The sequence below is a fragment of the Carcharodon carcharias genome, chromosome 16 (genome assembly GCF_017639515.1).
Source record: "Carcharodon carcharias isolate sCarCar2 chromosome 16, sCarCar2.pri, whole genome shotgun sequence".
Classification (NCBI taxonomy): Eukaryota; Metazoa; Chordata; class Chondrichthyes; order Lamniformes; family Lamnidae; genus Carcharodon; species Carcharodon carcharias.
In genome coordinates, this window is record NC_054482.1 from 44,488,073 (window position 1) to 44,512,556 (window position 24,484).

Here is a 24,484-nt window from a genome sequence, read left to right on the forward strand (position 1 = left end):
TTAAAAATAGAAAAGGGGTGAAATAAAGCTGGTTTAAGTTGGGGGGGGCGGCGGTTGGGACAGGAAGACCTAGGTAGAGGGCCAGTGAAAGGTGGAGATAACCAAAAGATGTCACAGACAAAAGGACAAAGAGGTGTTGAAGGTGGTGATATTATCTAAAGGAATGTGCTAATTAAGGGTAGAAAGCAGGACAAGCAAGGTACAGATAGCCCTAGTGGGGGTGGGGTGGGGTGAAGGAATCTAAAAAGGCTAAAAGATAGAGATAAAACAATGGATGGAAATACATTTAAAAATAATGGAAATAGGTGGGAAAAGAAAAATCTTTATAAGTTATTGGAATAAACAAAAAGGAGGGGGAAAAAATGGAAAGGGGGTAGGGATGGAGGAGAGAGTTCATGATCTAAAATTGTTGAACTCAATATTCAGTCTGGAATGCTGTAAAGTGCCTAGTCGGAAGATGAGGTGCTGTTCCTCCAGTTTGTGCTGAGCTTCACTGGAACAGTGCAGCAAGCCAAGGATGGACATGTGGGCATGAGAGCAGGGTGGAGTGTTGAAACGGCAAATGACAGGGAGGTCTGGATAATGCTTGTGGACAGACCGAAGGTGTTCTGCAAAGCGGTCACCCAGTCTGCGTTTGGTCTCTCCAATGTAGAGGAAATCGCATTGGGAGCAACGAATGCAGTAGACTAAGTTGAGGGAAGTGCAAGTGAAATGCTGCTTCACTTGAAAGGAGTGTTTGGGCCCTTGGACGGTGAGGAGAGGGGAAGGGGCAGGTGTTACATCTTCTGCGGTTGCATGGGAAGGTGCCGTGGGAGGGGGTTGAGGAGTAGGGGGTGATGGAAGAGTGGACCAGGGTGTCACGGAGGGAACGATTCCTACGGAATGCCGCTGGGGCGGGTGAAAGGAAGATGTGTTTAGTGGTGGCATCATGCTGGAGTTGGCAGAAATGGTGGAGGATGATCCTTTGAATGCGAAGGCTGGTGGGGTGATAAGTGAGGACAAGGGGGACCCTATCATGTTTCTGGGAGGGAGAAGAAGGTGTGAGGGCGGATGCATGGGAGATGGGCCGGACACAGTTGAGGGCCCTGTCAATGACAGTGGGTGGAAAACCTCGGTTAAGGAAGAAGGAGGACATGTCAGAGGAACTGTTTTTGAAAGTGGCATCATCAGAACAGATGGGACGGAGGCGAAGGAACTGAGAGAATGGGATGGAGTCCTTAAAGGAAGCGGGGTGTGAGGAGCTGTAGTCGAGGTAGCTGTGGGAGTCGGTGGGTTTGTAATGGATATTGGTGGACAGTCTATCACCAGAAATAGAGACAGAGAGGTCAAGGAAGGGAAGGGAAGTGTCCGAGATGAACCATGTGAAAATGATGGAGGGGTGGAAATTGGAAGCAAAATTAATAAATTTTTCCAAGTCCCGACGAGAGCATGAAGTAGCACCAAAGTAATCATTGACGTACCAGAGAAAGTGTTGTGGGAGGTTGTGCTACTTCATGCTCTCGTCGGGACCTGGAAAAACGTATTAATTTTGCTTCCAATTTCCACCCCTCCATCACTTTCACATGGTCCATCTCTGACATTTCCCTTCCCTTTCTTGACACCTCTGTCTCTATTTCTGGTGATAGACTATCCACCAATATCCATTACAAGCCTACCGACTCCCACAGCTACCTCGACTACGGCTCCTCACACCCCGCTTCCTGTAAGGACTCCATCCCATTCTCTCAGTTCCTTCGCCTCTGTCGCACTGTTCTGATGATGCCACTTTCAACTGATGTCAGTTCCTCTGACATGTCCTCCTTCTTCCTTAACCGAGGTTTTCCACTCACGGTGGTTGACAGGGCCCTCAACCGCGTCTGGCCCATTTCCCACGCATCCGCCCTCACACCTTCTTCTCCCTCCCAGAAACATGATAGGGTCCCCCTTGTCCTCACTTATCACCCCACCAGCCTCCGCATTCAAAGGATCATCCTCTGCCAATTCCTCCAACTCCAGCACGACGCCACCACCAAACACATCTTCCTTTCACCCCCCCTGGCGGCATTCCATAGGGATCGTTCCCTCCGTGACACCCTGGTCCACTCTTCCATCACCCCCTACTCCTCAGCCTCCTCCCACAGCACCTTCCCATGCAACCGCAGAAGATGTAACACCTGCCCCTTCCCCTCTCCTCACCGTCCAAGGGCCCAAACGCTCTTTTCAAGTGAAGCAGCATTTCACTTGCACTTCCCTCAACTTAGTCTCCTGCATTCGTTGCTCCCAATGCGGTCTCCTCTACATTGGAGAGACCAAACGCAGACTGGGTGACTGCTTTGCAGAACCCCTTTGGTCTGTCCACAAGCATTACCCAGACCTCCCTGTCATTTGCCATTTCAACACTTCACCCTGCTCTTATGCCCACATGTCCATCCTTGGCTTGCTGCACTGTTCCAGTGAAGCTCAGCACAAACTGGAGGAACAGCACCTCATCTTCCGACTAAGCACTTTACAGCATTCCGGACTGAATATTGAGTTCAACAATTTTAGATCATGAACTCTCTCCTCCATCCCTACCCCCCCATCCCTACCCCCTTTCCATTTTTTCCCCCTCCTTTTTGTTTATTCCAATAACTTATATAGATTTTTCTTTTCCCACCTATTTCCATTATTTTTAAATGTATTTCCATCCATTGTTTTATCTCTATCTTTTAGCCTTTTTAGATTCCTTCACCCCACCCCACCCCCACTAGGGCTATCTGTACCTTGCTTGTCCTGCTTTCTACCCTTAATTAGCACATTCCTTTAGATAATACCACCACCTTCAACACCTCTTTGTCCTTTTGTCTGTGACATCTTTTGGTTATCTCCACCTATCACTGGCCCTCTACCTAGGTCTTCTTGTCCCAACCACCCCCCCAACTTAAGCTAGCTTTATTTCACCCCTTTTCTATTTTTACTTAGTTCTGTTGAAGGGTCACGAGGACTCTAAATGTCAACTGTGCTCCTATCCACCGATGCTGCCAGACCTGCTGAGTTTTTCCAGGTATTTTTGTTTTTGTTTTGGATTTCCAGCATCCGCAGTTCTTTGCTTTTACCTCCTACACCAATCTCTGAGCCACGCTTTTAACTTCTTAACTTTATTTACCCTATGCTAGTTTGCCTTTGGCTCGGGTAGTAATCCTGAGATTATTACCTTGGAGGTACTGCTTTTTAATTTATCTCCCAACTATTCAAATTCTTTCAGCAGAACCTCCTTTTCAGTCCTATCAATGTCCTTGGTACCAACGTGACAACAGCTGGATCCCTCTCCTCCCACTCCAAGTTCCTCTCCAGCCCTGAGGAGATGTCTTTAACCTTGGCACCAGGCAGGCAACACAGCTTTCAGGACTCACACTGATGGCTCCAGAGAACAACATCTATCCCCCTAATTGTACTGTCCCCTACCACTATTATGTTCCTATTTCCTCCCCCCACTTGAATGGCTTCCTGCACCACGGTGCCGTGGTCAGTTCGCTCATCCTCCCTGCAATCCTTGTTCTCGTCCACACAGCTTGCAAGAACCTTGCAGCTGTTGGGCAGTTGCAGGGCCCGAGCATCCTCGAACGCTACCCTAGGTCTCTGCTTCACCCGCAGTCACAGCGCCCCCCGTCCCTTATCACAGACCAAATTTTAATTACCTAATCTGAGGGGTGTGACCGCCTCTTGGAGCAACGTGTCCAGGTAACTTTCTGCCTCCCTGATGTGGTGATCAGAGCTCAAGAAGAGTTATACAGCCTTGAAGTGTTAACTCTGTTTCTCTCTCCACAGATGCTGCCAGACGTGCTGGGTTTTTCCAGCATTTTCTGTTTTTATTTCAGATTTCCGGCATCTGTAATGTTTCACTTTTATCTTAGCGTTTAATTCACTGCTACCTCTCTTCCAGGAATGCCTATCTTGAAGAATACTGCTCTTCTGTCTGACAGGATTTCCGTTTGTCTCTTTCACCCTGTTGACCTTCATTGCTTTCCATTTCCCTCCTGGTGTTTGACAAGGTGTTTACCAAAACTCACTTTCACAGCCATATTTCTCTCATCAGCGTCTGTCTCTGACGTACCCCATGTGGATTCCAACTGAAGTTCCGTTCCTCAAGTTTCGAATCCACCCAAGATTACAGGTATCTCCGGGCCATACAATGTTCCTCGGACTGCTGTTCTTGCCACATACTGAGATCTACGCACAGTGCCATGCACCACCATATGTATACACATGACCTCTCTCTCCAGCATCACCAACTCGCCCTATCTCAAAGCTGTCCTTGTCCCCAGTTCCATTTTATTCTTTGCCTAATCTGACGCCTTTACAAGAAACTTTTTTCTCTTCCCTTCAGGTGTTAAGGAATGCAGCTCTGAAGAAGAGTTGTACAGACTTGAAATGTTATTTCTATTACTCTCTCCACAGATGCTGCCAGATCTGCCGAGTTTTTCCAGTATTTTCTGTTTTTATTTCAGATTTCCAGCATCTGCATTATTTCACTTTTATCCTTACATTAAGGAGTGCCTGAGGCTTTCAAGTAAAACCTCGAAGGAAAGTGTCAAAAACCACAAAACACAATTCAGTAGATTAATTTAATTCATTCTAGTGAAATGTGTTGGTTTTTTTTGTAAAAATTTTTAATGTGTTTTAAAGCTGAATTTTGATTATTGAGATGTAAATGATAGCAAATTTGTTTTAAATACAACTATAGTGACTTAATTATTTCGCACTTAAATAAAAAAATATGTTCTGCTGATCATTCAGGATTCATTGCCTTCAGAAGTTCTTAGTGGTTTCTCATTGGCAATTTTCTCGCTGCTTATATGTACTCACATACTGATATGTTGTATACGGACCCATTCGTATCTGTCTTGTTCATTTCTGATTTGTGGCTTTTTTACTTTGTTGTCACCATTGCTCATAGGTTCAGAAAGTTCATGCCACTTGTATGACTTTTAACATATTATTAGTGAACCTCTCTTGACTTTGGGACTTGATAAATTGCAGGATACTCTCCTTAGCCTCCTTATGATTGTGTACCGTCACTTGTATTGAACTTTGATGTCTGTACTGATGTGAAAGTTAAGAAAACCAAAGCCTGTTTAAGACAATTAAAATTAAAAACAGGCTTTTAGTTTGTTAGGTCATTAATGACTTAATACTGTACCCTTGGTAATATAATTATTTTCCAGTGTGGCAAATACACCATGCTGCTGGCCAACTCAGTGCTAGGAGCATCAGGCAAGTAATCCAGTAGTTAGCGTCTTTATTTTTTTTTAACCTAGACTATCAAATTCAAAGGAAAAGCATAAAGTCAGATTGGAGAGATGCAAGGATCCTCCTGTTCAAAATATGTCTGCATCAAATCCTGAAAAAATTGAGCATAAAGCAAAGAGAAAGAAGAAACGCAGGAAGCGTTCACATGAAGAAAATAGAAGAGAAAAGCACCAAAGTTCAACTATAAAACAGGCACCTGATACATATGGCTCAAGACACAGTCCTGATGAATTACCGTGGTGTGAAAAATGTAGGTCCTTTGAATTTTGCAGACACGCACTTAAACGCAAAGCAATGCCATCAATAGAGGAAGTGGACCTTGAGGTGTTGAAGGCAAAAGCAAGTGACTCTTCATTTGAATGCTTGCAAGCTGATTTTAAAGATTATTTCAGCAAAGCATATTTGCAAAGAGCTGAAGGAGAACATTGTGAGAAGGACAGAAATGTGTACTCTAACATAAAATCTGCACACAGCATGAGTGAACTCACTGTTTCATATGGTGAACATAGACATTTTACTAAAGAAATTGAAAACAAAGAGCAAAAAACATCCCTCCCACAGCTTCATAAGGAATCCAACTATTCAGATATAATGCACAACTGTAAGAATTCAGGTAAAGATCTAAGAAACTTTGAAGAACTAGATAGCTCCAAGGAAAAATCTAACATCCTTGTGGAATTACATGCAAAGCCTGATAGCGCTGGAAAATCATTTGATGTGTGGAAAGTAACCAGTGCACCTTTGAAAGCTGTCAAAAATACAGGAAATCCTGGTGAAGGATCGAAAATTCTAGAATCTCTTATTTGGGAGAAGTGCAATAAAATATCTAATTGCTTGAGAGGACTCAGAAAGAAATCTAAAAAATTAAAGCAGGCCAGAAATGAGTTCAACATAGAAAGAGCATCTTCTCAATTGTCCAGAAACTCAGAAAAGCCCAGTGATTATTCCAAATCCTCAGGGATTGAAAAACCGAACATTGTTTCTAAGGAACCAACAACCTCGCTATCATTTAGTAAAAAGTATAGTCAGTCACTAAGGCCCTGTGATGATTCTAAAAACACCAAATTGATCCATGAAGGTAAAGGAGTGTCGAGTGATCCACGAAACCATCACCTTGAAACCACGGATTCAAACTTACCTCAGCAGTCTAGACCCTTTGAAAGAACTGATGTGTCAACATTATCATCAAGAAGCTCTGAAAAAACTGAGAAATTTGAAACCCCAAAGCAAACTAAAAAGTTTCACAGTTTTAAAATTCTTAACAAGGCCTATGCTACTGATGCCTTATCACAGACTATTTCTAAAAAGTTACTAAGTTCAAGTGCTGCTCAGTCGAAGAGTAACTCTTCAGACAATGCTACAAAAGCTACTTCAATACAGCAGGATCATGAGTTGTTCACACATCAGCTGGTAATGGAAATTTATTTTCTTTGCTTATCTGAAAAAAATCTAAGGTGTTTATTAGTTTTTAAATTGGTAAAGTAGATCTGCACTACAATGCAATCAAGTTTAGGAGAAAATTTGAGCCATAGCATTTATATTGGCAAATCAGTAATCCTCAGTGGCGCTGCTTTTGGAAAAAATAGCCAAATCACCTAACAAAAGGCTGCTTTTAAAAGAGCCTAACGTCCTTTTGCAACCTTTTCTTTGGTTAAATGCATTCATTTTATAAAAATCTCCCTGGCTATAAGTAATTGAAAGGTCACTATGATTTTAATATAAATAACTAACGTTGACCACAATAGAGCAAACTTTCTTCAATCAGTTCTTTCACCATATTGATGCCCATTGTGACAACAACTGAGTTTTAAATTTCAGACAATTCTGTGTAACTGTGCAACTCTGCTAAGCTCATACTGTAAATTGTATTAAAAAGTATGATTTTGTAGAGCAGAATTATTATTTTAAAGTTGGATATTTGGCTAAAGTTGAAGTATATTGTTTTTGTATTTAGTTATTGGAGAGAGATAAATTGTTAAAATAATTGAGAGTGGGAACTTGGTTACAGGAATATTTTATGAGAAAGGCAGCTTAGAGACCACTTTGCTAATGATTAATAGTGTGCCAGTTAACCCATATTTTTGTTATGCTTTAATCTTTCAAGGATTGTCAAAGAGTTAGTGCATCTACTAGTGCATCTACCACTTTACCAGATCATGTGGAGATGGATACTGATCAAAAGGTGGGTGTTTTGTTGATAAAGGATCGAATGTATGGTATGGCTGCAGATTTTCTAGAGCTTTGGTAAAACCTGTGGAATCAATAATAAACACAAACTTCCTAATGGAAAGTATCGTTGAAACTTAGATTATTGGTATGCCAGTGGACCTCAATGCCTTTATTGATCAGATCAGTAAATTTTAGGTACAAAGGAATTTATTTTAGTTAAAAGTGCCTAATGTGGTCAAACTACAGAAGAAAGGTGAAAATTGTTTTACTGTAGTTTTGGACTTAACTGCACAGGGCAACACAGGATTGATAGTTCCAAGTTATACTGCTTGCTTGATGTTGCTGTTTTAGAGGCTAGTTTTTAAACATATCTTGTAACTGTGCTGCACTGAACCATTTTACTGGAGGTTGTTTATCTCTTTTGCTTAGACCGGCGTTGGAATTTCACATCTGAGTTACTCTGCATGTTTGACGGTCATGAAAAGTTGAAAGTGCTTTCAACAAATGTAAAACTGTTCAGTATATAACTGATCTATAAATACCTAGATAATATTTGTTTCAGTAAAGTTCCTGTTAGTTTGTTAAACTGTACAGTTGCATAATATATTTTCCAAAACCGAGCTGCTGGCCAACTGCTAGGAGCATCAGGCAAGCAATCCAATGGCTAGCATCTTTATATTTCTTTATATTTATAATACACAAATTGTTACAAAAGGAACTGTAACAAAGCATCAATAATATGATTAATTTTAATCATCCCATCAAACAAATCATTCGGTCTGTTTCCGATTCTTCCCACTCACCTCCCACAAAGAGGAGCCCAGGCCCCACAAGTCCCCAAGGTCAGTGATTTTCACTCTTTGTTTGCCTTCCCACAAATTGATCATTTTTCACATTTTAAAAACCAAAAAGTTATAGGTCCATACCTCTTTCCCTTTGAGTAGGTTGCACTGCTTTATAAATGCATTAGGTGGATTTTCCTATTCTGAATCTGGTAAGAGCTATCATGATTCAAATTTTCTGATTTCAATGTAACCCCTGGAACAGCAACATTGAGCAAGCAGTATAAATTGGCTCTATTATTGATCCTTTGTTGCCCTACAAGTCCAAGGCTATAGTACAACAATTACGAATTCTGTGGTTTGACAACATTAGGCACTTAACTAAAACGTTTTTCTATGTAATGTAACTAAAATTTAGTGATCTGATCAATTAAGATTGATTAAGATTAAGATTGAGTTCCACTGGCATACCAATAATACCAGCCTGACTTGATAAATTACTAGGCAAAGGAGATACTTAAAGCTGGAGGAAAAGTGGTATTTATATAATGCAGAAGAAACTTGTAAGTGGGATGTGCATTTTTAATATAAAGTAGCCCTATTTAGATAATGTGAGTTTAAAAAATGCCAGTAGATGATAATTACTGTAAGCTTTTCTGTCCCATGGAATCAACTGAATGCCAGCAAAATACTGAATTTTGTCAGCTTGGGTCCTTCACAGCTACTCTTGAGGACAGAAGAAGCTAGTGATTTGTGTAACTTGCAATTAAACTATTTACTGACAGTCCTGTACCTCAGAGATGTGTATTCTGCATCCTGTGGGCCAAATGCATCCCCCCCGGCTTCCACCCCCAAGAGGTTTTGAGGGGTCAATAGGTGAGCGAGTTCAGAGTACGCAGCCTCTACCTGCACTCTGTAGCTACTGATATGACTGGTTCATTTGAGTTTTGTCAATAGTGGCACCCCTAAAATGATGGTGTTTGCAGACTTGGTAGTGATGAAGCCATTGAAGGTAAGGAACAGATGTCCGGCTTTTCCCGTGGAGGTTAATACCTAGAAATATATTGCATGAATGTTATTTGCCACTTGTCTGTCAAATTCTGGATGTTCTTTAGGACTGGAGGTAGGCTGATATGGGCTGCTTCATTTTGAGAGGAGGTGTGAGTGGAGCCAAAGGTATCATCAGCAAATGGCCCCAATTATCACCCTACCATGGAGGGAAGGTTATTGATAAGTTTGGGCACAGACACTTTTTCCTGAGGAACTCCTGCACTGATGTCCTTGGGCTCTGATTATAGGCCTTCAACAGCCACAAGTACCTTTCTCTCTGGCAGGTATGACACGAGTCAATGGAGTGTTTTCTCTTTGACTCAGCTGATGACAACTACTTTCATTTCCTCTGGAGGTCAGCTCTTGTACCCATGTTACAAAGAACATTTGGGAAAGTATATTTTTTAGTATTTTCTTATCAGTCAACAAATTCAAAACAGAACAGCAATTTGGGTTAGTATCAGCAACATGAGATCTATACAAGTTAATTAGAATATAAATTTTAACTTTATATGTAACTCTTGAGACTCCTAGTACACACCTGTACAATACACAAAGACAAAGATCTACTGGTTGTAGCCCAGTTAAGAGGGGAGACTGAATATACGTGGAGAGAAAGAAAACGGTTTGACCACAAACATGTATTGTTGAAACCATTGTTCACATTAGATTAATTTACCTGAAGGTGCTTTTATTCTATTAACTATCCTCTTCCTTTTTCTTTAACTTCAGTCGGCTAGAATGCTCATACCTAGCTTTATCTTGCATGTGAAGGCTGGTAATCAAGAGCTACGTTTCAACTGCAGGATTCTATTAAACTGTTACGACTTCAACCGATGCTATTCGCTGAGCAAGCCAAATTCTAGAGGGAAACTTGTCTTACTGATAGTAATTTTTTTTGTATTTTGAAAACAAGGGGAAAACTACCAATCCCAGATGCATAGAATCCACTAACACTTTTACGATTTTAAAATTAAAAGATTTATTAACAAGAAGAAATAAAATTTAAACACACAAGATTAAAATTACACAGTTAAAATAGTCTTACAAAATATTCCTCAAAAAATCCATATGGTTAGAACACACAAGTTTTATTACTCGGTGACAGTTCCCTTAGATTTTAACCAGAAAAATCCCGTAATGCTACCCGAGGCAAAAACTGCTGCTACTTTAATAAATTATACCACACAACTTCTCACTCTCTTCCACTCTGCTGTGGAAAACTAAAGGAATTTCAGAAACAGACTGCTTTTGGAAAACAAAGACTTTTCTGGCTTGAAACTGGCTGGCTGCTTCAAATTCACAACTTTTCTCAGCACAGCTGGTCTCAGGACATCTCCCTCACACAGTCAACCCAACCCGACTCAACTAAACAGCTTTCCTAAAATACCCTATTCCCCTTTGATCTTCGATTCCATTGTCCTAAGCACCTCTTTGAACTCAGTTTTTCCAAAATATATCTTTCATGTCTTTCTATTGCCTCCACGTTTGGGTCAAATAAAATTTAATAACCTTGCCTTGTTTACTTATGAAACCTTTGTAAGTTGTGAAAGTCCCTTGTCACTTCTTCTAAACTCCCTTTGAAACTTAACTGCTAAAAAGTCAAGTCCTTATCACCTAATGCAAATTTTAAAACCTAACTTATTTACTTGTAACTCCACTTCACTGTAGCCTCTCTTTACAAATACATGCATCTAACACCTTTACCTTTCATTTCTCTGCTTCCACAGACAAGCTGTCTTTACTAACCTTCCCCCAGTTTAATTATACACACATGCGCATTGATGCACACACGCACACAGCCTTCTTTACAGAATACCACTACGTTCCCAAAAAATATTTTTTAAAAAACACCCATCTTCACATAAACCATCTACTAGATAGCCTTGTAGGTGGTGTCCTTCCGGAATCACTGTGTGGTTTTAGGGCTAACCATGGGACAGCCAACATGGTGTTTGCAGCATGACAACTGCAAGAAAATTGCAGAGAGCAACATCGGGATCTATACATGGTGTACAAATACTTGAATAAAGCTTTCGACAATGAGAGTCAACCTGGTCCATGGCACTTGCTCTCCAAGCTGGGATGTCTGAACAAGTTGTCAAAATGCTTACTGCATAATGACACGGTTGGATGTGTTTGCACCTGTGGCAAGATATCCGATGCCTTTGCAGTAGCCATAAAACAAAAGCTTCTGACTATCTACTCTGTCCATGCCACTCATAATTTTGTAAACTTCTATCAAGTCGTCCCTCAATCTCCGTCGCTCTAGTGAGAATAATCCGAGTTTCTCCAACCTCTTCTCATAGCTCCAGACCAGGCAGCATCCTGGTAAACCTCCTCTGTACCCTCTCCAATGCCCCTATATCCTTCTGGTAATGTGGTGACCAGAATTGCATGCAATATTCCAAGTGTGGCCTAACCATGTTCTATACAGCTGCAGTATGACTTCCCAGCTTTTATACTCAATACCCCTGCCGATGAAGGCCAGCATGCCATATTCCTTCTTGACTATCTTATCTACCTGTGTTGCCACTTTCAGTGACCTGTGGACCTGTACACCTAGATTCCTCTGCCCGTCGATCCACTTAAGGTTTTGCCATTTACTGTATAATTCCTACAATGCTCTCTTTTTTAAAAAAAAACCATAAACTTCTGCGTGGCAGATCACTTCTAGGGAAAACACTGCTGCCAACCAGCCAATGTGGAGGCACCACTGAACCACCTCAACCTCTGAAATTTGGTCCAGCATGCTTTGAGGACCATCTATGCCAAACTTGTAACATCCAACATGCTGAGGGAAGACCAGAGGTGGTGTAACTGCAGAGGTTTCCCCCAAGCAGCAACAATGACAGCATGAACTGCCAGTTCTGTGGATGTCCAAACCAATCTCACATTGGACTCTTCGGTCATGAGCTGACCCATAAATGATGATGAAGTTACTTATAGCTTGGTTACACGAGGATAACAAGGAGTCACCATGTTTCAACTGAATCAAATCTATGTAATGTGATGCCTACATCTGGATAAGATTAACTCTTCCAGCCAATTCATAGAAGGCTCTTTTCCTTTATTATCTTAGACACTTGGCAGAGTTTTCACCTCGGTGAGTGGGTGTGTGCCTGATCCGCTCAAGCGTGAAATGACACAAGTTGATATTGGGCAAGTGCCCCAACGTCCACACGCAGTCGTGCAATAGTTCGGTGGGCAGGTGCGTTCGGGATTTGACAGCATGCCCGCCAGCAATTAAAAGGCCTAGTAAGGCCATTATAGTATCAATTAACTTAATTTTTTGCTGGCTGTCCAACCTTATGGTTGGCAGGCAGGTGAAAAGGCCAAGTGGCATTTGCATTTTTTTTGAAAATCTCATCCAAGGGCGGGATTAGGTTTCCAATATCAAATAAAAATAAAATAAATTTTAAATTTCCCTTATAACATGTCCCTACTCATGACAGAGTCATATGAGGGGACACGTTTTTATAATATCCTTCAAATCTTTACTCTCTTCTTTGAAAACTCTTCATCTCCCAGAGGCAGCTCTGTGCCTTAGGAAAATTCTCAAGCATGCACATGCGAAGTTCGCAATGATTCCGCTCACCCTCCTTCCCCCCCGCATCCTGCACAGGCAGCAATGAGTGTTGCTGCTCGCGTTTCTCGCTGGGTAGGCCTTATTTGGCCTGCCAGTGTGAAATTGCCTTTTGGCCTCGATTGTGGGTGGTGGTCAGCTTCCCAACTGCGACCGCCCACCAGGGTCAAAATTCTGCCCATTGTTTTCAGTTGAAACTAATTTCTCAATACGCATTCAGTCAGATTCTGCCCTTTAATTTGTCGATGACAAAACTAAGGTGGGAATGTAAGTTGCAGGGAGGATGCAAGGAAGCTTCAAGGGGATTTGGGTAGACCAAGAATAAGTGGGCAAAAACATAGCAGATGGAATATAATGTGAATATGTGTGAAGTTATCCACCTTGGTAGAAAAAAAACAGAAAGGCAGAGTATTTCTTAAATGGTGAGAGGTTGGGAAGTGATGATGTCCGGTGGGGGGGAGAGGGGGGCTGGTCCTTGTTTATGAGTCACTGAAAGCTAGCAAGCAGATGCAGCAATTGGTATGTTGGCCTTCATCACAAGGGGATTTGAGTACAGGAGTAAAGATGCTGTGCTGTAATTGTATAGGTGAGACTGCATCTGGTGTATGGTGTAGAGTTTTAGTCTCCTTACCTAAGGAAGGATATACTTGGCACAGTTGAAGTGCAATGGAGGTTCACCAAGCTAATCCCTGGGATGGTGGGATTGTTTTATGAGGAGAGATTGAGGAGACTGGGCATGTATTCTCTAGAGTCTTGAAGAATGAAGGATGATCTCATTGAAACTTACAAAATTCTTACAGGGCTTAACAGGTAGATGTAGGTGGATTGTTGCCCCTGGCTAGTGAGTTTCAGAATAAGGGGTTGGTCATTTGAAACTGAGATGAGGAGGTATTTCTTCACTCAGGGTATGAATCTTTAGAATTCACTACCCCAAGGCTATGTATTGAGTCAATTATTGAGCATGTTCAAGACAGAAATTGATAGACTTCTGCATACTAATGACGTCAAGGAATATTGGGATAGTAAGGAAAAATGGCGTAAAGGTGGATGATCAGTCGTGATCTGTTTGAATGGTGGAGTAGGTTCGATGGGCTGCCTGCTGCTCCTATTTCCTATGTTCCATTGAATATATCCAAATTTGTTGGTGGTAGAGAGCTGTAGTTGGTTACTTAATGTGAAATTAGTGATGATCTGGAGTTCCTTAGGAATTCTGTTTTTCAATAGAATATTGAATGTGGTTTTCAATTCTATTTAATCCCAAAGCTTCAATGTAATAATTTTATATGGAGTACATAGTGTCCAAAGTAATTAAAGTGTTCAACTAATTATACAATGTCAATGTTAATGTGAACATTAATGAAGACAGAATTTTCATTTGAACAATATATCAAAGGTTTACTCTTCCACTCAGTTACCACCCAGAAGCAATGCTCGAGTTAGGCTGCATAGTTGAGAAGTCAGCAGTAAATAGTTGGGTGCAACTGAACAATGGTGTCAGTGGTGCAAAATTACAGCATAATCTGCACATTATGATATAACTTACAAAAAAATCAGTTCCCTGAAAATTGAAATTCCCTAAATATATCTGATGAAATTTATCAATCCAATTTTTGTTTGAAGAAAGTAGATTTCAATTTAAAAGAACAAATCATTCCATGTGAAGGGGCAAAATAACTTTTAGTTATTGCACTGTTTAAATTGTCCTATTTTAAATTCTTCTGAAAGAATCTTTTGATGTATTCCATATACAGTGATGAAGCATAATATCCATCCTCACTCAATGAGATTTGGCTGTGGACAACCTGATCTCTCCCGGGTGCCCAGTCTTGGAAACGTTAGTACTACTTGTGATGCCATAGAAGGACATGGTCTTCTGTTAGAAGATCTGATCATTATTTTTATGACGAGTTGGAAGATAAATTGTTTAAAAAATTTTAATCTATTTCAGCTATTATTTGTTTTAAAAGATGCAGAAAGTAAGTTCTCTAGTTTTCGTTCTCCTTGTTTTAAGTGGATCTTTTTAGAATGAAAACTTCTTTGACTCAAATTTACTTGAAATTCCCATCATTGTTGTTTCCCAAGAGGTGCACATGTAGAAGTTAACATTGATATTATTCAGACATTATTTGCTTAGATTTTAAACTACATCTATATGTTCCAGGTTTACATTCTTCAGATAGCTCCTTCTGTGAACACGAAAGCTGTTGCAATGCAAAATTACCTAAATGTTCAATGACATTATGTATAGTACTTTGATTGCATTTTTAGTGGACCAACATTTCTGCTGAAACAAACAATTATTTGATTATATGAATTCTGATTTGATAATACTGTACACGGTGGATCACATATAGAGTATGGACAGTCTAATTTACTCCAGCCCACAAATATATTTTTTGAATTTTTAAAGTAATTGTGAAACATCGTGATCTTTTGATGTAGGAAAGGAATTGAATATTAAATTGCAGATCCAAATCATATTTTGAGTTTGAGCAAATGACATGTATCATGTCCTATCTAAAACATGAGAAATTACAATTGGCGATAAATACATTGACTAATACTCTTCATGCTAAGAATTCCTACCTCAGCTGTATGTAATCTGCTTGGAATCCTGGTGAACACTGCCTGCTGAACATGTTGCTGTGCACTATTTGCACTTGTGACTCTGGAAAGCAATGTTTTCTTTTCCACATGAAGAATGTAGAATCAGAAAGTTTAGTGCCTTGTAAATTATGTGAGTTAGATTTATTCTGAGTTTTCTGCTCAAAATTGACTAAATCTAAGCAACAAATCTTTAGATCATGGGTTTATTTTATAAGTTGCAATGCTGGCTATAGAAGTTCAGCTGTATTTTATTTTTAAGTAACTAAGAATAGCAGGTATTCCTTATTTTAATAATTGAAGTTCTGCAAAAGAACATAAAAGCTTATGGCCTTCTTGTGAATTTTAGCATGGTCTCGAATTACAGCGCTAAAAGGTTATTTTTCCTCTAAAGATGGAGATAGCTGAAGAGCTGCAAACAGCTCGTTATGAAAAAGTCTTAGAGGTGGAATTGGGACAGAGCTATGGAGAGCTGACAAGCATGGAGATAGATCCGCCACAGGAAATAAAAATATTATTCTCATGTAAGTTGCTTTTCATGGGCAATTTATTTCTTTCACCCCTTTCCTTCTCCAGCTTTACTTGGAATAGTGTCTATGTAAATGATGCTCTTTTTTCTAAATAAACCTTCTTTTAAATTGATCTTTTCTGCTCAACAAATTAAAAGAAAACATAACAATTGACTGAACATTCCCTGGTACCATTAAGCATTTTGATTAATTTTGAGCTTCATTATTCATAAATCAACAAGAAAGCTTGTTGCGATTTGTTTTCATGGGTGCGATTTGTAATTGGCCCTATTGATGAAAATGAAGAACTGTGTGTAGAGGTTTTCAAGAAATTATCTCAGCCAGATCTGTAGACTTCTTATTGGGCATGCAACTTCCTGGTTTTTACTTGCACCCACATTATTGAGATTTGCACTGATTAAAAATTACATTGATCTTAAAAAAAACACATTTTTGGTAATTACGGAATATTTAGATGCACACGTGCTGAGAATTATATGAATAATAATTATTCATTTTTTAATATAATAAGGGGTCCACATTGAGTGGAAGTTCATCCAACATTGGCTGATTGCAGGGTAAAATAGTTGAAATTTCCACAGTAACAATTGTTTGTCTTCTCAACTGTTGTCTGGGGTGTATAGTCCAGGACGATATAAAGCAAAGGAGAATTGGTACTAAAACAAAAATGCTTTATATGCTTTGTTTTGAATCCATTGATGGAATTTGGGCATCGTTGGCAAGGCCAGCATTATTGCCCATCACTATACAACTGAGTGGCTTTCTGGACCATTTCAGCAGAGTTAAGAATTAGCCATGTTGCTGTGAGTCTTGAGTCACATATTGGCCAGATTGGGTAAGAATGGCAGATTTCCTTTCCTCGATGACATTGATGGATCAGATTGGATTTATTGGCAATCAGTAGCTTCACTATTGATGTTTTGCTTTTCTTTTAATTAACTGAATACAACTCCTATCTCCAGATCATCAGCCCAGGCCTCTGAATTTCTAATCCAGTGACATAACCAATACACTATTGACTCCATTTACTATGACTGCTCACCTTAGACTGAAAAGCAACACATAATTTTTTGTTTTGTTCTAAATTTTGATTGTCTAGCTGAAGCAAATTCCCAGTCTGACATTCTCCTTGTGCTTGATACCAACATCTTTATCAGTCATCTTAACTTTATCATGAATTTAAAGGACCATGGAGTTTCAGGTATGTGAATATATGTTAATTGTGAAAATGATTGAAAACAAAGCTATTGGTTATTATCGTTAACGTTCTGATCAAGAGAAATAAAAATGTTTTTGTTAAAAATGCTTTAGCAGCTCTTCAGATGAAATATTAAGGTTTGGTTTTAATAAAAAATTATACTTTGTTTAAAATGTATAAGTCGTTTCCCTGGAGATGGGTGTGGAGCCCAATTCAGAAATCGAATCATTTTCAGGCTAGGCTTCAATCAAAGATGGATAATACCACTGTTGCAATGCGGCTTTTGGAATCATATGGTAGATACTTTAATTTGTTCAATCCTAACTTTATACTTTCTAGCAAAGCAGCGCGTTGCAATTTGGTATTTTGTTGAGAAACATTTGTGGATTTGTAAATATAATGGCCATGCCTGTGATCAGCCTTTTTTTTGGTCATTTGAGATAGTGATGCTACCAATATTCTATAGCACGTTGTTAAATTTTAGATTTTGGGTTGCTTAGTAATAGCATTGCTTGCTCCGTATCAAAGCTTTTGAGTTCAAAACCTACCTGAAAGCTTTGATCAGTCCCTAGAGATTTGAGCGGGTATTACAGTATTGGAAGAGCTGCTTATTTTGATAGTATGTTGATAAATCCACCTGTTCCCACAGGCAGCAAAAACCCTATGATAAAGGGATTTTTACCTATTGATTATTCTCTTCCTAGTACTTCCCTGCCCTCATCCTCAATACATATGACTCCGAGTTGACTCCAGGTTAATATCTTAAAGTATATGGACTTTACTGGAAAATTGCTCTGGAGATAGCTTAAATAATTAGTGCTATCTAAATGGCATACAGCTTATACAGTGCAATGAGTATACAGTGCAATTGTGCAGTTACATTTCTACAATTACAGGTGTCAGTTTCCCAATTATAGTCATTCCATGGGTAGTTCTGCAGGAACTGGATTCCTTAAAAAATGGAAAGCTCTCCGGAGGTGTGAATCGTAAAGCCATACCTGCTGTACAGTTCATTTATTCCTGCTTCAAAAGTCGACACCCGCATGTATGGGGCCAGTCCATGCAACAGGCAGCTCAAAAGTTCTGTAAGTTACACAGTATCATCATTGCAACTTTTCTGAGGTCTTCTATATCAGTGGCCACACAGCTTATTATCTCTAGGTCACCAGTAAGTAAGCATAAGAAAAATAGTAGAGCGCAGTTTACTGAATGACAAAAGCAATCAAAAAGTTATATGTCCTAATCTCAATTTTGCAATTTTATTCTTGCTTTATCCCATTCAGTGCCATTGCAATTTTATGCCAGAGCTCTGTCCTATTTTAGAAATCATTTCTTTAAATGTTTTACTTGCTGTGTCAGTTTTCTTCCTCTTTTTGGCCTCTAAAGGCATAGAGTGCTGTTGGGTATATAGTTCAAGGGCACTGTCATATACCAATACCAGGTCCAGTAAGCCTTCTTAATTTGTAAGCTATGATAGTGAAGGTTCGCTGGTTATAAATGTTGGGGAGAAAACAGCCAGGCCTAATCATGTCTTCATTTGACAATCACAGTCAAGCAGTTTTCACCAGGGATTATTGAATAATGAATGGCAGTATAGTTTGAAACATTGTGATCAAAAATGATTAACTTTCTTAAATACATATGAGATTTTTAAAATGTATTTTCATTTTTGATGAATATAGTTAGCAAAGTTAGCAACTACAGATACATGTGTCTACTCACAGTAGTTGCTCAAAGATTGAAACAGTAGCCATTTACAAGATGTATCTGCCTCGAGGTTAAATATAAAGAGCCCAGATTTTGATATCACTTAAAAAAAAATGTGCTCATATGCAACCATTGTGAAGGGACAAGGATTCTACATGGGTTCCTTTAATGACCTGACCTCTTAGCAGAGTAATTCCACCATCACAAGGCACAAATCAGCATTATGATGGAATACTCTCCACTTACTTGGATGAGTGCAGCTCCAACACCGAAGGGGCTCAATACCATTCAGGACAAAGTAGCCCACTTGGTTGGCACCTCATCCATGATCTTAAATCTTCACTCCCTCCACCACTGGCATGATGTAGCTGTAGTGTGTACCATCTACAAGATGCACTGCAGGAACTTGCCACACCAGCTTTGACAGTACCTTCCAAACCCAGGACCACTACCACCTAGGAAGACAAAGGGCAGCAGATGTGTGGGAACAACACCACTTGCAAGTTCCCATCCAAGCCATGCACCACCCTGACTTTGAAAGATGTCCTAACAGCACTGTGTGTGTACCTACACCAGAAGAACTGCAGCAGTTCAGGATTGCAACACCATCATCTCAAGGGTAATTAGGGATGGGCAATAAATGTTGGCCTTCCCAGTGACGTTATGTTCGGATTTAGATTTTCCTAAAATTTATTTCATAATCAGATTGATTTCATTAACTTGTGAACCAATCTTTCATAGGGTGTCTAATTTGAAATATTTTGACGGTCTTGCATGTCTATGACTTCAAAGTAAGAGGGAGCTGAAATAAGCCATGTACAAGGTTGCAATTTATAATAGTCACTGTAGGTGGCAGAAGTTTGCTATAAATAATTGTAAGGTGTAAGGAACTGTGAAGTGGACAGGAGCTTTAAATTCAAAGTATCCATGTTCTATTTTGTTTAATATTTCATTTTCATTTATTTTATGAAAACAATACTAACTACACTTCAAAACGTAATTAATGGCCTGTGAATTATTTTGGGATGCCCTGAGAGCATGAAGTGAAATTCTTTCTGTCTTGCTCACTGACAACCAAGTCAGTACTCCATCAGAATTGAGGTTGTTATAAGATACAGTTAGGCCAGAAAAAATAGTATGTCCTGCCTTATCTTTGGCCTTTATTGATCTTTCGTGTTCATTCATTCATTATGTTTCCTGCTTTCCCATTGCACCTCACCCCAAATATTTCCATTAATTTTATGATTGGAAACAAATCCTCACCTTCTAGTTGGTATTCTATTTATTTATGACTCTAATATATTCTTGATGGGAATTTAATTTGTAGCTCAAGAAAAAAACAGTTAAGACTCCTTCAAGATGTCACTTTGTTATTTCTTGGTGTGGCATGTGGTTTTCATTGAGGAGCAATTACCACGGGCTAATTACTGATGAGAGGTTTCAGTGATGTTATCCTAAGAACTGACTGCAGCATATAAGGACAGCTGCCATGGAAACAGTGAGCTGGTTATTGGGTATTAGTGAACCTTTGATATATGAATATAGACATGTAAAATTCTTCTCTCCTCTCCCCTAGCAGCCTTGCCTTCATTTGCATTTATTGTGTCTAAAACTTTGTCTTATCAATCAGGTCAGTTATGTGATTAGCTGCAACCAATGAGATTGCTACAAGTGACAGGAATTGAGGTCACATGATCACTACTGATCAATGAGATTACTCAAATTTTACATTACATTCACTTTGCGTTTGGTCAGCAGCCATTGAATTTACAGAATTATACAACTCCGTTATCAATCTCAAATTGCCATGAAAGGTGAATTTATAGAAAATAATTATTTCAAGAGTGGACATTGATGGTCAGTGCATTTCAGAGAACTACAGCACTAAAAGTAAACTTTACCTAGAAACTCACCGATGTTCAGTTTATGCCCTACCAGGGCCACTCGGCTCCTGACCCCATTAGAGCTTCGGTCTAAGCATGGACGTAAGAGCTTAATTCCAGAGGGGAGATGAGAATGACTGCCCTTAAAATCAAGACAGCATTTGACCAAGTGTGGCATCAAGGAGCCCTCGCAAAATTGAGGTCAGTGAGAGTCGGAGAAGATTCCTCACTGGCTGGAGTCATACCTAGCACAAAATAAGATGATTGTGGTTGTTGAAGGCTAATCATCTCAGTCCTGGGAGGTCAATGCAGGAGGGTCTCAGCAGAATCCTAGGCTCAAGTACCTTCAGCTGCTTCGTAAATGACCTTCCCTCCATCATAAGGTCAGAAATGGAGATGTTCACTGATGATTGCATGGTGTTCAGTTCTATTCACAATGCCTCAGAAACTGAAGCAGTCTGTGCCAGCATGCAGCAAGACTTGGACATTCAGGCTTGGGTTGATGTGTGACATGAATGTTACTTGTCACTTAAATGTCAGGCAATGACCATCTCCAAAAAGAGAGATTCTAACCATCTCTCCTTGACATTGTGACATTACCATCATGGAATCCTCAATATCCTGGGAGTTACCATTGACCAGAACTGGATCAGCCATATAAATACTGTGTCTGCATGAGCAGGTCAGAGGCTAGGAATTCTGCAGCAAGTAATTCACTTCCTGACTCCCCAAAGCCTGCCCACTTGTCCAAGGCACAAGACAGAAGTGTGATGGAATACTCCCCACTTGCCTGGATGAGTGCAGTTTTAACAACACTCAAGAAGCTCGACATTATCCCGGACAACTCACCAAGGCTCCTTCGACAGCATCTTCCAAGCCCACATCCTCAGCCTCCTAGAAGAACAAGGGCTGCAGACACATGGAAAACACCACCACCTGCAAATTCCACTCCAGGCCATACATCATTCTGAGTTGGAACTATATCACTGCTGCTTCATCACTGGGTCAAAATCCTGGAACGCTCTCTTTAACCATGTGGGTGTACCTACACTACATGGACTGTAGCAGTTCAAAAAGGCAGCTGACCATCAGCTTCTAAAGAAGCCACCAACTTAAAAAAAAGTATGCAGTATATATATGTTGAAATAGTGAAATATAAAATAAATGCTTAAAATTGCTATAAATTTTGCTACATCATAGACAAAAGTGCTGATCGTTCCATCAGTGAGAAAACAAACCATTGGCTAAAAAGCATTTTTTTTCCAAATTAAAAGCTCTCATACTATTGTGTTATGTTAATTTGGTCACATTTGTTGAAAGCAAGATGAGTTAGAAATAGTGTTCAAGCGAATCAAAATAACAAAAGTCGTGAAATTATTCTGAATTGTTTTCTTCTACTTCATTAATAAAAATTAGTCACTGCTGTTAAAGTACCCCGTAGTAATTTCAAATGTATGATATGTCCATTTTGATTTATTTTTCTGAGCAGGTGGCTTAAGGAAAGAAAACAACGATGACCGTGTGTTGCAGTGTTGTTTGCAGTATCAGCAGTTGTACCCTTGTGCACAGGTCCTCCTATGCAGGTAAGACAATGCTGCTGAATTCACTGCCAGTCTGATTACAGACAGAGGTGAAAGTTTATCAGCAGTAAAAGAAATAGGGACTGAACTTGAATAACCTCTGAAAACCAGCTTGGTAATCATGATGCGCGATTAATCCTCGCCCATTGATTGAAATGCCAGCAGCACCACATAAAACTAGCCTACACTGCTTAAAGCTAGCCTGCACCTCTTACAGTGGAGTTGCAGTACGGCTGCAGCAGGTGCTGGGAGTTGTGCAGGAAGAGAATTATCCTGGGACATCATGAGGAATGGCCCAATAAAGGAAAGAACATGTTCCACAGTTTTCAGACGCTGCATGCAGGTTTTGGTGGAGGAGGTAGAAAAGAGAGGAATGTCCTGCATGCACAGGGGACCAGGAGGTCCTCCAAACACATGGTCAAAAGACAATAGGAGCCATTAAAGTCCATGCCAGGAATCAAACATTGAAAACCTGGATGTAGTGCTGCCAGAAGTTCAATGCTCTCACACGAGCGAGTACCACCTACAAACACACCTTCAAATGCCATATCCTATCAACTGCACCACTGTTCAATTCACCATATGCCATCACTCACCTACCAACAATCTCTATCAATCAGGTTTCATATCTTACATTTATATGCTTCATTGCAATCTCAGACACTTAGCACTATTGTAAATCTTACAGCTTGTACAGACTATCAGCTATTCAACCTTGACAGCCACATTTCACGATACTCACTGGATGGCAAGATGTTATAAATAGCTGAGTCTCCTGCCTCAAAAGAGCCTGATGTATACAAGTGCATCACTACAGTCAAAGTCGTAGCCACTGGCAGTACGGGTCCTCAGCCTGCTCTGAAGTTTCAGTCGTGCCTGCAGCAGGTGGCAGGTTTCAGAGAGGACGTCCTTATTGAAGTGCTAACGTGTCTCACAATGTTCCTCATTGACAGTCGAGGAGGGGAATTGCTCCCTGAACACCCTGTGTGACTATGGCTTTCTGCTGAGAGTCCTTCTCCCCACCTGCCACTGCCCCCCCATGCCCTGCCCATCCTGAACTTCTACATCAGCCTGTTCTGCTGTAAATGGCCTCTGCTTTTTCCCAGTCATGCTGTATTCCACAGGGGAAATTACTGCACACGTGTCTTGGAGAAACTGCTTTGTACAGAAAACTTGAAGTCAAGATAAGTCCTTCAGCACCTGCCACACCACCTCCTGTAGATCTTTGCAACTTGAAAGAACTGTAGAAAGTATCAAACACTTGTACAATCACAGGAACAGCCGGGAGAATTTAACCAGCAACTAACCTGTAATGAGTTAATGATTCCTTTAAATAGCACTGCTGGAGTATCCTTCCTGTTGCTGAGCACTTGTTCACTGGTGTTAGATTAAAAGAGGCTGTTGGCTGGACTGTTGTGTTCCAAAATGAGATCACTGTCATCAATTCAGCGATGTATGCAGATTGATATTATGATTTGCCTGCTCTGCATATGCCTATCAGTCTGTGCATTTGCCAATACCTTCACCAAGGTGGCATTTGGCACAATCTATAGCAGAAGTGTGTGCTTGTGCATTGGATGCCCTATTAGGCCCTGAACAGCACCCACAATTAATGCTACTGAGCCCAATTTCATGCCCTTTGAGTGTTGCTTATTTGGCTTACTTCACCAATCCACCTTGCTCTCTCAAGTTCTTGGAGAAGTGGCTTCTGCTCTATTTAGGTTACACAGGAAGGGAATCATCTTTCCCTTGTGAAACTTTTCAAGCCCTCTGTGAGACAGTGCTCCCCAAAATGCACTTTGCTGTATGGAAATCCACAACAAGCATTTTACTGTAAACAAAACTATATCTTTTTTCATATGTTATTAAACACTTACTTCTGCATACACTTCCGCCCTACAGAATCTGACATTCTGTTGTCACATTTTTAAACTTTTTTTATGTCCACACTTTCCATTTATATTGGGTTTTACCCGATGGCTCTGTCTTCCGCTGCCTAAGCCATAAGTTCTGGAATTCCCCTAAATCTCTCCACCTCTCAATCTCTCTTTCTTCCTTTAAGATGCTTTTTAAAAGCTTTTTTGGTCCTCTGCCCTAATATCCCCTCATAGGACTCGATGTCAGATA

General features: G+C 40.1%; 1 protein-coding gene across 4 annotated transcripts in view; it reads left to right on the plus strand.

The window, feature by feature from the left end:
* swt1 (SWT1 RNA endoribonuclease homolog) overlaps positions 1-24,484 on the plus strand; it is a 158,464-nt gene that overhangs the window by 36,042 nt on the left and 97,938 nt on the right. For all 4 annotated transcript variants that reach the window (XM_041208723.1, XM_041208722.1, XM_041208725.1 and 1 more), the window contains exons 5-10: positions 5,277-6,678; positions 7,373-7,450; positions 15,854-15,983; positions 17,089-17,190; positions 18,084-18,272; positions 22,267-22,360. In XM_041208723.1, coding sequence (XP_041064657.1) covers positions 5,277-6,678; positions 7,373-7,450; positions 15,854-15,983; positions 17,089-17,190; positions 18,084-18,272; positions 22,267-22,360 — 1,995 coding nt within the window. The remainder of the gene's footprint in view (positions 1-5,276; positions 6,679-7,372; positions 7,451-15,853; positions 15,984-17,088; positions 17,191-18,083; positions 18,273-22,266; positions 22,361-24,484) is intronic.